Raw genomic sequence first — 17,309 nt, forward strand, 5'->3', positions numbered from 1 at the left:
ACTCTGTCCACAGAGACCAGTCCTCACATGTCCAAATGTGCGTAAAAATGTTTTCTTTACATAGAAGATAATAAAACAAACTCTTGTGGCACTTTATGTTTAAAGTTCTGATTAAAGTATTGGCATCCAGAAAATAAGTATGATAAAAAAAGAAGGAGAGTGGAAGGGAGAGAGAGAGTGAGATCCCAGGGCTTGAGTCCACTGCAGTCCTACGACACGGGGAGGTGCTGTTTGATGATTTCCCGGGACTGTGGCGGTATCCTGTCGGGAAAGCGCACCTGGAACTCCACTATCAAGTCCCCGCGCTGGGAGGGGCTCTTTGGGAAGGGGAGCCCCTCCCCCCTCAGTCTCTTGACTGTTCCCGGTTTGATGACCTCTCCGCAGGGCAGGGGGATGATGCGGTTGTCCATGGTGGGAATGTTCACTGTGCAGCCACAAAGCGCCTGAGGAGAAGTCAGAGACGCTCCGGTTAGCTTAGTGCCTGGGCATGCTTCTCCATCAACACAATACCTAATAGGGTCACTTGGAACAATAGTCAGATACTGTTTAACATTGCTGCAGTTTAAGTGCACAGATCTTCACCTGCTTTGAAGCATACAAACAAAAAATTGCTTTACAGAGACAAATACCGAAGGTGATAGACAACAGGGCAGAAGCTCTCAAAGATCTCTAAGTCCCAAAGTTTCAAATCCCCAGTTTCAGAAACCAGCAGCCTAAAGTGTTACTCCACACGTGTGTGCTGCAGCTTTTAAACAGGACAGCCCAACAACCCTCTGCCTGACAGGGAACCGCTAACGTGATGACTTTCTGTTCATACGAGACGCACACAAGAGTACGTGCTAACGTGACTGAGCCCTGGGGTTTCAGTGCTAATGGGAGAGTCTGTGGAGGTACAGCGGGTATTCACCAATGTTAGTGCTGAGTGAGAAGAGATGATCTAGAACATTCCTCTTTGTTACATTACAGGGGGAATGCCGAGCACTTTTTCCATCTGGCAGGAAGAATGACATCAGCTCCCTTACAGCTTGTAATTCAAAATGAAACCTCCCCTGCCTGTTCCATTCCTGTTGGGTGGAGTATTAACCCATTCACGTCCATGCCATTTCTGCAGAAAGTGAACTGAAATGACCATTTAACATGTGGTAAACAGAAATGTTTTTAAAAATGGATATATGCACTTTCATGTCTTGAGGATACTCATACAAAATTTCATCTTTCGACACCAAACAGAATGACCTCTGTCGTCATTGTTGGTAATTTTTCTTTAGATGCTAATGGGTATAAGAGTGTATTCTGTGCTGTATGGATGGGTGCTCCCCAGCTGACTGTTACTGGGTCCTCTGTGTGTGTGTGTGTGTGTGTGTGTGTGTGTGTGTGTGTGTGTGTGTGTGTAAGTGTGCGTGGGAGTGTGTGGGAGTGTGTGTAAGTGTGCGTGGGAGAGCCGGTTTAAATGTGAATGTATTCGCACGTACGGCCGTGGGAGGGAGTGCAAGCAGATATCTGTGACAATGTGAATGAACTCCCTGCGTAACTGGCTGTGTGGGAGTGTGTGTGTGTCTGTGTGTGTGCATGCTAGCATGCTCCTGGCACGGGTGAGTGTGTGGGTGTGTGTGGGGGAGCGGGTGTCGCAGAGAGGACCTAATTTTAGCTCCTGCTCTCATTTCGTAGCGCTGACGAAGGAGACGAGGAAAAGGCTGAGGCGGTGGATTGTTGGCGGGTTTGTCAGGCGGGAAGACGGAGGAGCCGCGAGATTCTTGGGGGGGAGCTGTCAGACAAGGGGTGCAGTCACATGACCCTTCCCAAACTCCAGCACGTCCCAGCAAATTTACCACCTAATAAAGGCAGTCTAAACCCCCAAGAAAACGCACAAATATAAATATTTATAGTCTAGGAAGGTGGTGAGGATTGTAGTATCGCAGAGGAAGATGGTTTCTGCGAGCATTCTCTCGGGGGCCTGGTTTCAGTTTCAACTGAGTGTGTTTCTTTCCGTCGCTCTGCACACAGAAGACGTTCCCCTGCGATGATATTCCCTTTAAGTCGGAAGTGTGTGGAGCAGTTTTTCAGAGTGCAGTGTGTGTGTGTGAAACAGTATAAATACACTCAGACAGGCCTGAGCAGCTGTCTCGAGGGACGGCAGAATATGTTGCCACTGACATCAGCTCCTTCCTAAAGTACCACCATGGAGGATTCATGAAAATACGAGGAAGACTAATACTCACAAACATTTAGGCCAGCTTTTCCTATACCAAGATAATCTGGAATGAAGACCGATGAGTCAGTGATCCGCACCCCAAGCGCCCCCCCCCCCCGTGTCCACAGAAATATTCCACCCCTCACCCCCCCTCCCCCACACACACAGGAGACATGATAACCTGTCTGTTGTGGACATGCAGGAGTCTTAAAAATACAAGTTGACTTTTGACCATGGGGGTCGATAAAATCAGTACTCTCTGAGACAGGATCAGCTCCTCATACCAAAGACCATGTCCTCTATCAGAACCCAAAACCGATTCTATCCTAGCAAAGCCAGTAGGGGACATTGAAGGTATAGCAGACACTCACAAGGGCCAAGATTTGATCAACACCCCCTCCCACACAATACTGATCTCCAAGTGATCAGAGGGCAGATTCCTGCCAAACTACTGCTGGACGGGTCCCAAAATGTGTTCGATCTGAGGACACATTCACGGCTCAGCGACAGACCGCGATTTATGACCGTTAAAGAGGAGCCAGTTTTACAAGCGCATTATTGCCTCGGGCTAGGAGCGTCATATTCTGCTGCAAATGGGATTTCATTGGCTAGCCGAAGCTCAGAGATGTCCATGCCCCTCGTCATCACTGCAATGACACCGTGGACGTGATTACATGTCAAAACAAGCCAACACACACTTTTCTATTTCAAATTTATTTCTGAATTTTCCCTTTTTCTCCCAATTTGGTAGCCAATTGTACCCCATATAATCCAATTAGTGTTAGCTGGGGGATACACCGCCCACACCCCATCCCTCGGTGCTCCAAGGAGAACAACACGCCTTATTCAAGCCGTCTCGTCTCATGCTTGTGACCGTGATTCCGAGGCACCCGTGGTGCTGTTGGGCGTGGCGATCCGCTGACCCTGCCAAGTCCCTCCCTCTGGAGCAGCGAGCCAATTATGCCGCTCCACGAAAGCCGGCCAAACTTGGCTTTTGGCAGGACCGGGAATGGAACCCCGGTCCTCGGTGTGCAACTGCAATGAACTGCAACTGCAAGTCCGCTGCATCGACACACACTTTCCTACCTTAGCGGCTCACGGGAACAGTGGCCTCTTGGACCTGACTACTCATGGAGCACTATCTAAGATGGAGGCTAAATAAAGCTAGGAAGAGCTGACTTCACAGTCTAGTTACCAAGCTGCAGCAGACTGAAGGTCAGTCAAAAACAGTCAGTCACTTCTAATGTATTCCAAGCCGGGGAAGCATCTAATTTTATTTGCCTTGTGTAAGATGGTACCTACTCCAGTAACAAACCCCAAGGTCAGTCCAGATTGACACGAGCCCATTTTAGGAAACGGCTGCTTGAGAAGTACTCACAAGAGATGACTGAACTCCCCTGTCTGGGTCATCAGTTTAATTAAGCAACTCGTGCAATTACATTTAGCAGTTACCAGACCAGCCCTAAGAACATAGTAAATGAATACTAATTGAGCTGGCATGGTAAACTGAGTCCCTGTGACTAGTCAAAGAAGATCCTTCCTATGCTGATATATTTTTTCCATGAGAAGCAGGAAATTGATGTAATGAAAAATAAATTGATTGATGACTTCATACTTCTGTGTGTACAAAGCTGCCTCGTTTATCTTGATGAATCATAACCGTTCAACATTAAGGACAGACACTAAGGCTTACATAATGGGCCTGACATGCGTAAGTGTGTTCCTTCAACATGAGAAACTGTGACCTTCCCTTTCAAACACAAGCTTCGAAATAAAATTGTGCTACAGGCATTCAAAAGGAAACCACGGTGAGACGGCGTCCCTTCAAAGCGCTGTGTTTCCGTGTTTCCTGGCCCGTAGCCACGCCGTGTTCCTCCTGATTCCCAAGGTGGCCCTCCATTCCAGTTTATATAAATCACTGATATAAATCTCCTAGGAGAAACCCAGCCCCTATGGTGGCCTCCGCCATTAGCATGAGATCACTGGAATAGCACTGCAGTGCGTAAGTATCTGCGCCGGGCTGAAGTGTTAACACGCAGAAACACTCCAACATCCGAGAGTGTGGTGTGTCACACAACCCTGGGACAGTCACAGTCTTAACGGGACACTATCAGGACGCAAAGAAAAAATAGTGTACAATGAAATCGAAGAAGGCATGACACTTACCCCCTCTTTGAATCTAACCTGCACTGTTAATGCACAGATGACAAACTTATGTGACTTGCTCAGAATGGCCAGCTCTCCCACTTGACAACCGCAACGCAAATAATGCTGTTTTGACTAGTGAGAAGTAAGTCTCTGCTGGGTGGAAAGATCCAAACAGCCTGACATGCTACCCTCTGGAAATCCAGCTCTCCCTTCCACGAATGCACTGGCGAAAACGGCTGTAATTTAATCGGCTGGAGGAATACTGTGTCAAGGCCAAACTCTGGACCAATGCCGGCTTCTGGGACACTGCTGGGGGGCTGTGTGTGGTGTGAATCACAAATGAAATGTCAAACCTACATATAAAGACAGAAAATTCAGGAAACATCTACCTCCAGACATGACAGTGTTTCAGAGGAAGACAGCTATAGGTGTGCAGATGAAAGGCTATTCATATTTCATATATTTGCAGAATATTCACTATAATAATTAAAGCAAAATAAAGTCTAATAATACTATTTCAGAGTACTGCTACTGCACATGCCTACGGTACAGCACTAGCATCTGTAGCTTTAAGTTTGTTTGTAAATATTTTTTTCGGAGGTTTATAGGGGTATCGAGCGCAGTGCCAAAAAATCGTCTTGAATTTGTAACAGACAAACATATCCACAGGCACAGCTAAAAATATTCCTCAAAAAGGAGCTTCCAATTAAGCCAGCAAAATAAAATGTCTTGCCTCTGGCTGTTACCGACCTAGCTTGAGATTTTGCCAGCGCTGCTCTATAGTGCTGCCGTAAGCCGTTCAGAGGGCGGTCTCTGCAGATGAGCTGATGACACAGGGGCATGAAATTCTTCGGCCCTCGCACGCCCATGGGAATGGGTCAGGTAGCATCAGCACCTCTGCTACCCAATCAGGAAGCAGACCCATCAACAGCCCCCTGCCAATAGCTCAGGGTGAGTCAGCCATTTTGTGCCTGCGGTAAGGCTTCTCTGTCTATCGGAGAAAGTCACACCTTGGGAAGTACGTCTGCCACCTACAGCAAAGGACTTAATTTACCTCACATTAACACTTAGATTCCTCTTTCTCCCTGTTGTGTGAAATGACTCTCAATATGAAAGACTTGGATCTCCCACTCTCTCTGATCTCTTTCTCCCTCTCTCTCACTTCCTTGATAGATAATCACAATGGCACTTTATTAATGGAGCTCAAGTATTCTAACATGGGCTCCCCCCCCTCCCCCCAACAAGTAAATATTTAATCAGCCAATCATGTGAAAGCGACTAAATGCATGGAAGAATGCAGTCCTGTTCCAGCGAGCAGCAGTTCTGCAGTCAAAAACGTTAATGCGAGATGTCAGTGGAGAAGGCCCAGACTGGTCAAAGCTGACAGGAAGGTTTGACAGTAATGCAAATAACCACGCATCGCAACAGTGGTATGCAGAAGAACATCTCTAAACACACAACGCCTCAAACCTCTAAGTGGATAGGCTACAGCAGCAGAAGACCAATAAGTCTAAAAGAAATGACTAATAAGTAGTAGTTGTAGTAGTTCAAGGAGTGAGCTATTTTGTAGAACTTATTTTGACATGATGGAGATGGATAAGGATTTTTTGACCTTGGCGGTGATGTAACAATAACTCAGACTGTCTGAGCTATGTCAATCTGGCTGGTGTAACAACAACTGGCTAAACAATGCAATAATCCCATCAGTTTCCACACCGAGTGGAAATCTGCAGCTCATAGTTTTAGATTCAAGCTGCACTTTTTCCCCTTGGAGATGTGAATTGTGGATCCAACCCAGGATGGGAGCTCAACACAGATTAGAGAAATTAAACCAAACCGTCTTATTGCATTCATGTTATCGCTAGAAGAGCTTGCTGTGGATTTGCACAGCAGTTGTGTAAGATGTGTTGAATTATTTTAGCCCCCGAGATATAGCAAGAGTCACGATGTATAAACTCAATCAAAGTTATCTATTAATAGCATAACTTTGTTGGGTTCATGTGCCACATTTGGAGCGGCTTAGTGTGTATGAACTGAGAATGGCCCCATCCTACAGTGTGCCTAACTGTGCCAAACTGACCTCAGGAAATATGTAATTACTCTTTCTAAATGAGTCTCCTAACTGATTTCACACTAAGCTTCCTAATCAGACACCACTGAAAGGATCATGGTCTTAACAAATCCACACTCTCACAATAGTGACCATTCACGCCATAATATAACTCACTCTAATAGAAACTTGCATATGAGGAAATAATAAATACCTTAAATATGGACAATATTCTTGGACCTATATTTACTAAAAGCAACCCATGTTCATATTAGCTTACATAAATGATACAGGACAAACCTCTCCTTGGTTTTGGGAGCTTTTTCCAGACTAGAAACTATAACTATGACAAGCCCTTCAGTAAGAGCTCAAGAAAACAGCTCAAGCTAGGTTTTGAAACAGCTGGTAGCTGGTTGACCAGCTTGCCATGCTCGCTGACCAGGTCATAGCTAGCTAGACCAGCTTATGACCAGCTCAAGCCAGCAGATCTGCATTTTACAGCAGGAGCTAACAACAAAAAATGATCCCTTCCTTGAGCTCAACATCCCCACCCCATTTTTTTTGGAGAAACGTACCTCTTTAAGACTGATCCTAGCGGTGTAGATGATGTTGGCTCCGTCCCGTTTGAAGTGGGGGTGTCCCTTGTCCTTGAGGACGAAGGCGATGTCTGCTGGGATGTTCTCAGGCGTCTCGTCGCCCTCTTTGGGGAAGGTGATCTTGGTGCCCTCCTTCCAGCCCCGCTTGATGACGATGTTGAGGATCTTGTCCTCGGTGCGAAGGCTCCGCCCGTCGGGATTGACGCGTCGGCGAGTGATCTTCATGCGCTTGGTGCAGCCGTGGAACACCTCCTCCAGGGAGACACGGAGTTCGTGGACCACGGGGGGGTCCTGGAGCTTCCGTCGGCCCCGCAGGGGCTCCTGGTGCAGCCTGCGGCCCCCGCCGCCGTGGTGGAACCCGTTGATGCCGTTGAACCCGAATCGGGCAAAGGGGCTGAACGGATCATCATCGCCGTCGAGGTCGATGTCCATGTCGTGGTCTCCGTGCTCTCCGAAGCCATTGGAGGTCCCTCGGGATCGGCTGTGGCCGAAGAAGATGTCGAAGGGGTTGGAGCCCCCGAAGAAGGAGGCGAAGGTGGCGTGGGGGTCCCCGTGGAAGGTGTAGTGGTAGGTGTTCCCCTGCCCTCCGGTCGATCCGCCGCCGCCCGTTTTCAGACCTGTGAGATGGAGGACGAAGACGTTTATGAATTGAAGAAGCTCATCAGGGCTCATCAGATGGAGTTCAGCATGGAAAACAAAAGGTTAAACCAAACTTTGCTTTTTATCTTTTTGAAAGCAAGTATGGAGAGCGTCTCTGAAGTGAACTTAATTTCCAGATGAAGCCCGTTGGTACATACTGAGTGTAGCCTTCACGCTTTGAAATAAAATGTTCCAGTCAGTTATACCTTAGATTCAAGTGGGCACTTACTTTCGTGGGAGTTGCAATTTTAGTAGAAGCTTTTGCAATCTGCTGTTAGTTTTTTTGTTTTCATGTGGAATGAATCATTCGATATTTTCTGGTTCGCACACTATGTACTCTTTGAGATGTGAGCTAGTGGGCTATACTTTGATCTGAGGACTCTGCCGCGATAATCAGACAAATCGGCATCATGCTGAGACACGAAGTGCACATTCTAAACCTGAGCAAATTATAAATCATCTCTGTACCACTAAATCCCAAAGTCAGATTTAGTCGGTATGCATTCACAATCTAAGTGAAATAGACTGCCATTTCATGCACCATATCTATAGAGAACCAGTGCAGCTTTTTACAGATGCATAAGAATTCTGACTTTTATCATATATTCCCTGTATATACTCCATCTATATACTGCATATGATGTATATACTGTTTTACACTCCATCTAATAAGAGCACAACAGCCTAGGATTATTGAGCAAATTTTACAGTTTAGGTGAAAGACACAAAGAGGATTGTGAATGTGGTCAATAGAAAGAAGACCGCTTATATAAGCATGAAGGGTAGGCTGCTGTATGTAGTGAGGAGGGGCCAGCACTGTGGGGAAGATCCAGAGGTTACCACAGAAGCAGAAAAATGAAGGCCACAAAGTGTAAGCCTATTAGCTCACACTACATGCAAGGGGCATTCATGCCCCATAACTCTTCATTTTAATATGAAACGTTAGTTCAGACGAGATCCTGATGTATTATTAAACACTGCAGCTGCCTCAGCAGACACTGTATACATCTTTAATGAATCTGGCTCCATGGCTGGATTCCCTGTTCGATATGATTCTGGCCGATAGGCTGGAGCTGGTTAATGGCGGATCCGTTGCCGGTGCATTAGCCTGCCCGATCACGTTTCCAAGGAGGTGACGGCGTTCAGCGCTGTTTGCCCGGAGGAGATTAGAACTACCCCGGAACAAAGGGGTGCTCACAGCGGGCTGTCGTCACTCTGACCTCTGAGCACAAGCCACACCGTGCACAGAAATGAGCTCTCGTGACGCAGCCGAGATCAGAAACCAGGAGAAAGGCCTTCGCCAGAGGTGTAACACTGAATTCCCTGGGGGCCATAGTGTCTCCAGGTTTTTGTGGTTTCCCTTCAATCAGCTGTCAATAAAGGCCCTGAGAACAAGGTGTGTGGATTCTTTAGCACAACTGCAGCCATCCAGTTTCACATCTGTTGCCTACGCTATCACCCTGTCCGGTTTTTAACTTGATCCTGCCGATAATTCACCCTCAGACAGGCACTGGTGTGACAAAAAAAACTATTTGGAACAGAGTCACTGGTGACCTAAGTCTGTTTGGTATGGGTTTCCTGTTTTCGCACAAGCGCGTTTGCATTAAAAAAATGCCAAAAAGATTTTTTTTGGTTTGATTGGACAGCACTCAACAGATGCTCACTGTAACACTCGTCTGTGAAGGAGCGGGCCCAAGCAGAAACTGTCCGCACCACAGGCTATTCTTAACCCCGGCGGCTGAATTTAGCTCGGATTGGCCTTTAGAAAATATATGTCACATGTGGGAAAGAACCCGTCAGTCAATTAAAGATGAATTATATACTACCTCATTCTCAGGGCATTGTTAATAGTCTAAATTGGGTCTCTGTTGAAGTGTAACTGATTAGAGTTGAACCCTTGGATCAGACAGACTTATACTGTAATATAAGTTGGTCTGTGCAGGCTCTGTCAATATGAAATCACCATTTAAAAGCTTTTGAGAGGAATAAAAGAAAACCTTTACAGATCATACAAAACAGTAGTTTGTGAGTTTTAAGAAACACATACTACTTTGTTGACTGACTCCATCGGTGATTTCAATTGGCTGTCACTGAAGAAACACATAGCCAGTAACATGACTTTATGACAACTTCATCATCAGGGATTATGTTTATGTCTTCTCGCCAATGAAAAAGGTTGCGAAAAACAGATCAGTTGAACATGCAAGTGCTTTAGAAAATCAACCGCAGCCAGGCCCTCCTTTTGGAACGAAAAAAAAAAAGCTTTTCCTCTGAACACTGTGCCAAAAAAAGCAGGGACGTGGGCTTGTGTCATGGTGGGTTTATAATGTTTCCACACCCGGGTAAACATGCTCCGTGGAGGAGTAAGACATTATCAGCATGCGTTTAGAACAGTTTTAAAAATAAGCTGTTTGAGTGTCTGGATCTAAAAATAGACATCTTGCCCTGCGGCCAAAACAAAGGACATGGTGGCTTGGAAAATGAGACAGAAAGCGATTTAAAGTGATCATTTCTTCATTGTGTGGGTCTAAAATATCTATCTGACGAGAGAGGCCCTTACACCAAAACCAAAACTATGCAGGTTTAACAGCTCACTATGGAGTAATGAATTAGCAGCACATTTACTGAGATATTTCTGTATTTGTTATTGCTTGTTGAAACCCCTGGCATTGAAGGTGGGAGACAGTGGGGGGTGCAGTCCCACGCTGTTCTGAGGGAACAGACTGCAGATTTGGCGGCTTCATGAAAACCTGCCCGTCGCTGCTGGACATCAGCCGACAGCCTGGGAACAGAACTCTGTGGGACATCAGATCCCTCCAGGCTGCCTTGTACCCCAAGGCTCTGCGCTGTGATGCTGTGATGTGCAGCCACATTACTTCTAAAGATAGATTAATCACACTGGTGCTTCACCCAGTGGAGAGGAGGGACTCTGAATCACAGAGCGCAGCTCACACTGAACCCACAAACCCCCGCCATCTCACTCTGATTTTATGGTTAGCGCTACAGGCTATTGAGATTTTAGGAGTGCCAGCCAGGGAACACACCACTGGACCTCCTTGCATTCATCATGCCCTTTTACATTTCTTTTTTTTTACATTTCATAAACCTGGCATTGTCAGTTTCCTTTAATTTGTGTAGTCATTTTGTTTGTCTTCTTTAATTTGTCTCGTGATTTAACTTGCTTACTATGTATATATGGCTCATCTTGAAAAGGAAATCTCAATGGGGGTTTCCTGGTAAAATAAAGGCTAATAAATAAATAGCAAGAGAGGACACAGTTTAGATCTTTTTTTTAATGGACATTCTCTCCTGTGGGGGTTTTACTGGGGCCATTGCCAGAGAACAGAGGGAGGTTTTACTGTACAGCAGTCTGCCATCGCTCAAAGAGAACACCAGCTTATATAAAGCGGATACTTCAATACCTCTGCCTGCCTCTCTTGAGTTAATTCTGTCTGATTAGTAATTATTAGAACAGGGGGTCTAGAACATTTCACTTGACATTACATATTGGCTCAGCTAACCTTAACCAAGGTGATTCATACAGTACCTGTGTACACTGTTTAAAATGTTTACTCCAACATTCTGTTGATATACCTTGCTGAAATGTACAACATGAGTTCCTCACCAGAAATTTGAACTTGCAAACATCTGAGCCAAAATTAAGCCAGACTGCCATGGACTGGGCTGCCACTCACCCTCTTCGCCGTACTGGTCGTAGATCACCCTCTTCTTTGGGTCGCTGAGGACCTCGTAGGCCTCGGCGATCTCCTTAAACTTCTCCTCCGCGTTGGCATCCTTGTTTTTGTCGGGGTGGAACTTGAGGGCCATCTTCCTGTATGCCTTCTTGATTTCATCCTCGTTGGAGCCCGACTGGATCCCCAGGATCTTATAGTAATCCTTCCCCATGGCCGTGATGGACAGACAGTGCACTTCCGGGACCACCCGCGCTTGCTGGCAAAACCATGGCAACAGTATTAGCCAATCACAAAAGCAGTTGGACTGCACAGAGAACGAGGATGGTAGTACACCGGTGGAGAAGGGAGACCGGTCTCATAGCGAACTTAATCGCAGAAGAATGAGGCTACGTGCCCGAATTGTGCATGAAATTCATATGATTTTAATAGAAATTACGCATTTTTCTACGAATGTTAATTGGTGAATTTCAGACCGGACTCTCTTGCCACCTTAATTGCAGGCAATAAGAAAAAAAAGAACATGGGAGGAATGCAAGCTGATAATGTCAAGATGATTGATGCACGACGTGTATGGGCTCATCGGGAACGGACAGATGTTGAGGGATTGTATGGGGCGTTTTCGGCCGTTACATTGAAAAAAAGAGGATTGCTCTCACACAAAGCTGAGACATTAAGTCCGCAAAATGTCCAGTTCTAATCATTTGCAACATGGTTCAACAAATACTGAGCACCTCGATCATATTACACCAACAGCGAATAGAAAATGCCTCAGATAAGATTTGCGAGGAAAATCTCATACACTTGGCAAATGCTGAGAAATTGAGAAGAAAACTCAATGGCATCCAGCTTGAATGTTTCATTTCGAAACACGACTGGAAACTTCACTGATTGCCACTGGTATGTACAACAGAGTGCAGATTGAGGATTCTTAGCACCCGGTACTTTCAAGCCACAAAGGAACCGAACCGCTTGTTCCTGACAATTTTCTCAGGGTTCATACAACCGCAAACACTCCAACCAGTAGGCAAAATGAAGCAGCTGACACACTGAACGCATTTAAGCGAGCATCTATAGCCTGGCTTGATAATTTCACATAACATGCATATCTGAAATTCCATAGATATTCGGATAGGATGGGCTACACCATGATAACTGTATGGTGTTAATAGTCTACAGCTATGTGCGGTAGCCTACGAATTTCCACAGAAATTCTCCACAAACTGAAAAAGTAATCTAATTAAGTCTTAAAAATAGGGTATGTCAATTATTCATTTCATTGTGAAAAGCCACGACTGCAAACTGCAAGAAAATATAACCAACAATCAAGCAAATGCCAGCCCTATAGCCAAGGCTACAATAAAATGTCCATGTTTTGGAACCGCAACTTCAAATGAGGTGTTTTCAATACTATTAAACACTTAGATGACAAATACATGGAAACAAATTGTAAATGCACTAAACAAAGACATCTTTCAAGATTAGCCTGGTCTGAAACCACTAAGGCTCGGGTTAAAACCGAACACAGTGGATATAATTACGACCAAAACATGAAATTAATTATATTGTCAGTGGATTCATGACAAAAGAAACATTTCCCTTTGAGAAATAGCCTAGTAACCGTGTAAGCGAATATTTTGAACGTGCACCACGATAATGCGGCAACTCCCGTGTAGCTCGGAATCCACCGCGAGTATCTGCAAGCAGTGAAGAAGAGTAAACGAAAAAAATCTCTTCACTCCCATCACGAGCGATCAAAGGAGATAACGGACAAGTGAAGCACAAACATACCTTTAACCTTAAACTTTTATGCTTTCAAATCACTCCGAACTGTCTTCTGCACATGCTGGCACAAAGCCGACCAACTGTTTGTCACAGTCAGAAACAGTCTGACATTAGCCTACTATTAGACTGACGTCAGTGTTTCCCTAGTTTATCAGAAACCCCGGATTACCGGGGATATTTCAAAATCAGATAAATACCTAAAATCACCTAAAATGCAAACCAAACACTGCAATTTGTATGAATAACAATCAATATAGTCAATATAGTTAGCCATGTTATATTACCCTTGGTTTGTGCGCACAATGATAGATTCCAGTTTTATAATAAGGCATCGGAACTGCCTATAGCCTAGAATTAGCTACAGTAAGAAGAAATCGTATCCACGCATTAGCCTGGTCTACTGGTAGTCCAACTACATACACCTTTCAGCGAATACACAGTAAAATTACAGATAAGACCCCGAACATAACGTTTAAACTTTGTTACTCTTGTCCAAGACGCGAACTGCACGATAACCTACCGGCTGCTACCAAAGTTCCGAGGAACTAGCTTGTTGTAACCAAAGGTGAAATGAGAATAATGGAATAAAAAAACCTTTACATCGAATGTAACCAAAAAACACACAGCTGGATTCATACAGATGGATTTTTAAGTGATACTTATAAAACACATTGTGGAAAAAATGTGCAAATCTTACCCCCAATATCCAGCTGTCATTTCTGTGTATAACCCGAACCTGACACTTAAGGTTTTTGTGTTTCAAACCAAACTGAGTCCAAATCAAAACCATGTTGCAAGTTAAAGCAGATCTATGTGTGCAGCTCGTATTTTATATAAAACTCTGGGATCTTACCGTTGACGCGTACCGCTTTGCTGACTGCCAGCTTCGCTCCGACTGTCAACCTACTGTATTCCGTGAACTCCACCCACACAGCGCAATCGTGCATCCCCGAGCCCGCCCCCTCAGCCCGCAGAAGGGGGGACACCGGCCGCGCTATTCGCTTCTGTTTTGTCATTGGTCTATTAATATGCTGGTGTCGTATTGGTTTCTTACCTTGTCTTTCTCTGTTCTGGCATCGTGTCCTGCTATCTGGACGGTTCAGATTGGTCACTCCAGCATCATTTAATTCAAATGATCAATTTTTATTTTCCGAGCTAACATTTTCTGTTATTTTCAAGCTGGGGCTGAATCTGCCTGGCATGGAAATTCTTCCAGATAAGCGAAGTCACGACACTTCTGCGCACTGCTACCCACTCAGAAGTTATACCAACAATTACACAAAAATAAATAGTACTGAATTATTTCTGATTCACGCCCTGGCTTAAATTATAAAGTGGTTTCATGATTAATTCAACTTTGTCCCATCGGCAGCAAAAGAACACAGTCATTTACTATAATGTATAAAATATGTGAAATATACATACGTTTAAAGGTTTTTAGTGGCATAAAATGACCTTGTCAGATAAACAAAATGTGTAATATTTTCAGGAAACACATCATGTCCGTGTCATAATCGAACCAAAAATGAAAAACGTGTACAGTTTAATTCCATGTCAAATTAGACGCGTAATTGACAGGTTTATTAATGAGTTTTCCGGCGTAAAATCGAAACCGCGGTTTCCTACGCGGTGGAAATGCTCATATGTAGCATGTATCAGATTCAACCTGTTACATTACAGCATCTGACACAGCTCAGTGTGAGAAGTTCTGTAGAGAGCACATACAAGGATATGCTTCCTGTTCCATGATGCAGCCAATACGATGAGAGTTGTGCTGAAGGATTCTCCACAGAAAGAGGAAACAGGGACAAATTTGGTATGGCTCTGTACGCTCAACGACAAGCGAGATCCCTGCAGCTTCCCGAAACGGGAGAGCGGATAAAAGAAGACAATTTGAATATGATGTAGAAATCTTGCCAGTAGGCTACAACGAAGAGCTAAATACCGCAATTAATACAGCAGCGTTTAAAACCACAGGAATAGAGCGCGGTAATTAACGTTCACAATTTTCCCTTAAGACATGACGGTGTTTATTTTTTTATTTTTCTTTGTGTTATCGCTACCAATGATTTGAATATGGGGGCTATCCACACCCTAAGCAACTGACTGTACAGACTGTAAGCTTTTATGCCTGCCAGTACCAGGAAGCGTAACTTTGCCAGGTTTGAGCTTGGAAGTACAACAAACCGACCTCTTTACGGATAAAGGTCTTCCTTCCTTTCTTGATGTGGTGAGGTTTCCTGCTGGTGTCTTGGGAGACTGTGGTTTCATTCTTGGGAATTCCAGCTCAAATTTCGTTTGACCCACTTCCCCTTACTGTGCCCTGGTGTTAGCGGTGGAGTAGGCCACTGGTGACAGCCTGTGGTAACAGAAATTAATAAACACCACTGCAGCTTTCCCACTATTATTCGTTAGGCTACTTTTTTCAAGTAACAACAGACTATTTGCTTTGGTTTCAAGCTGCTGCCATTTAATTGTGGCTGAGATGGAAAGTACTCTTATGAAATACCAACGGAACTGAAAATTACTGAGAATTCTAGGGAAAAAAGCCTGCAAACAACTACAACTGAATTCTCTGAAAACAACAACAACTGTGACAGAACATTTAGAAACAAACGCCTGTGAAAAAACCACAGAGCTACATTTCTGTGTTAGCTAATTGTATGCCAATTCATCTATGAATGAAAATGTGCACTCAGGCTAACTGCCTCCTCTTGACCATTCTCAGTAATAACTAAGATTATTACACGAGGTGACAGTGTCATTCAATCTTGATCTTTGAACAGACAGCATTTTGAAATGAAGAATACAATATAAGGTTTTTATTGGTAGTGCATGAAGCTGAGTGCCATAACTACAGACTATTCAAATCATGGCTCCTCACCAGCGCGTTTTAGGTCTATTGAGAATTTCACTTCATTGGAGTTTAAATATTCAAATATGCCTTTGCAAAAGTACATTTAGAAAACACAGCTCCATTGTCAAAGATCTCAAGTTTTTATATAACTTTTCAATCAGTTATGCGCAATTCAAAAGAATCTACTGGACTACTGAAATATTGCATTTGTAAGATGCAATATTTGAGAGCACTAATGACAATTCTCTTGAATCCCTGTGGCTTATTCTGCATGTATACTGCAGTGTGATTGCAATGGGGCAGAGATCTTATGGAAAAATACCTGAGCTAGTTGTGATTCAGAAAGACACTGAGAATCAGCCTTTTGTATTTTGCTTTATGTCTGAACAAATTATGTGTTTCCATTTTCAGTTTTTTTATTGTATGTGAAACCTTTGGTGTAAGAAGGGAGTTTCTGTTATGCTGCTTCACCCAAAAGGGTGAAATTATGAGTACTGACTCAGCAAAGCCATTTTAATGTTATTTTTAAGCCCATTTAAACTGAACCTCTTCACGGAGTGTAGAGGATATTTAAATAAGTTATGTTTTTCCTCCACAAACAGCTGGTGCGGGATACAGGTGCCCAACTAAGCACTAAAAAATGAGCAGAGTATTTTAGACATAAACATCAGCACGAACCCCAAGACCCCTCTCAGAGGGAACAGGGAGATTTTGATGTACAGTCTGATATCTCCATGGTTACCATTTGAAAACTCAAGGTTAGCAAGAGACACACGACACAAGATGGCCTAGCGTGTTATGGTGGAAAGGGACAAACAGTTTTCACTGGAAAATTATTCTATGAGTTTTAATCACTAAAATAATGGGCCAATCAATCATTTTTCACAGCCTGATTTCAATGTTTAATCATTATACTAGAGTCATTTAGCTGACACTTTTATCCAAAGCGACTTACAGTTGACTAGGCTGTGACTAGGCAGCAGTCTTGAATCTTAAATCTTACTCCTCCATTCCTAGATTTTATTCCACATGCCCAGTTGGGTGAAAGGAGTGGTGATGAGCATGTTTGGCATGCAGTGTCAGTAGCAGTTCCACCTATTTTCACTCTGCGGTCACTCAGCTAGTCTGAGCCAACATTCTAGCAGGGCCCTGTTAGCCAGCAGGAGGTGCTGTTAACTGAACAGGGTGGACCTCCCTCCATGGACCGCAGTATAACCAGGGGACCAGGGATTGGCTTTTCCCCTAAAGCTCACAAACTCTAGTGGTTACTGGATGTATTGCAGTTTAGTAAGCCTCTACCGCTGCATACCGTTCACGTTTAGATATGTAGTGCGCTTGCGCATCTGGTGGC

The 17,309-nt window shown here is 44.3% G+C and overlaps 1 protein-coding gene across 2 annotated transcripts; it reads right to left on the reverse strand.

The window, feature by feature from the left end:
* Nucleotides 1–14,017, reverse strand: dnajb5 (DnaJ heat shock protein family (Hsp40) member B5). 2 transcript variants are annotated; one of them, XM_061260443.1, is made up of 4 exons: nucleotides 13,955–14,017; nucleotides 11,320–11,575; nucleotides 6,965–7,602; nucleotides 1–443 (listed from the first exon to the last, which is right to left on the reverse strand). In XM_061260443.1, the coding sequence occupies exons 2-4, from the start codon at nucleotides 11,528–11,530 to the stop codon at nucleotides 210–212; spliced, it is 1,083 nt and encodes a 360-aa protein (XP_061116427.1). In that variant the 5' UTR covers nucleotides 11,531–11,575; nucleotides 13,955–14,017; the 3' UTR covers nucleotides 1–209. The 2 variants fall into 2 exon arrangements, with proteins under 2 accessions (XP_061116427.1, XP_061116426.1); XM_061260442.1 differs by lacking the exon at nucleotides 13,955–14,017 and adding an exon at nucleotides 13,799–13,926.
* Between the last annotated feature and the right edge of the window lie 3,292 nt (nucleotides 14,018–17,309).

This window comes from Conger conger, chromosome 11 (genome assembly GCF_963514075.1).
Source record: "Conger conger chromosome 11, fConCon1.1, whole genome shotgun sequence".
Lineage (NCBI taxonomy): Eukaryota > Metazoa > Chordata > Actinopteri > Anguilliformes > Congridae > Conger > Conger conger.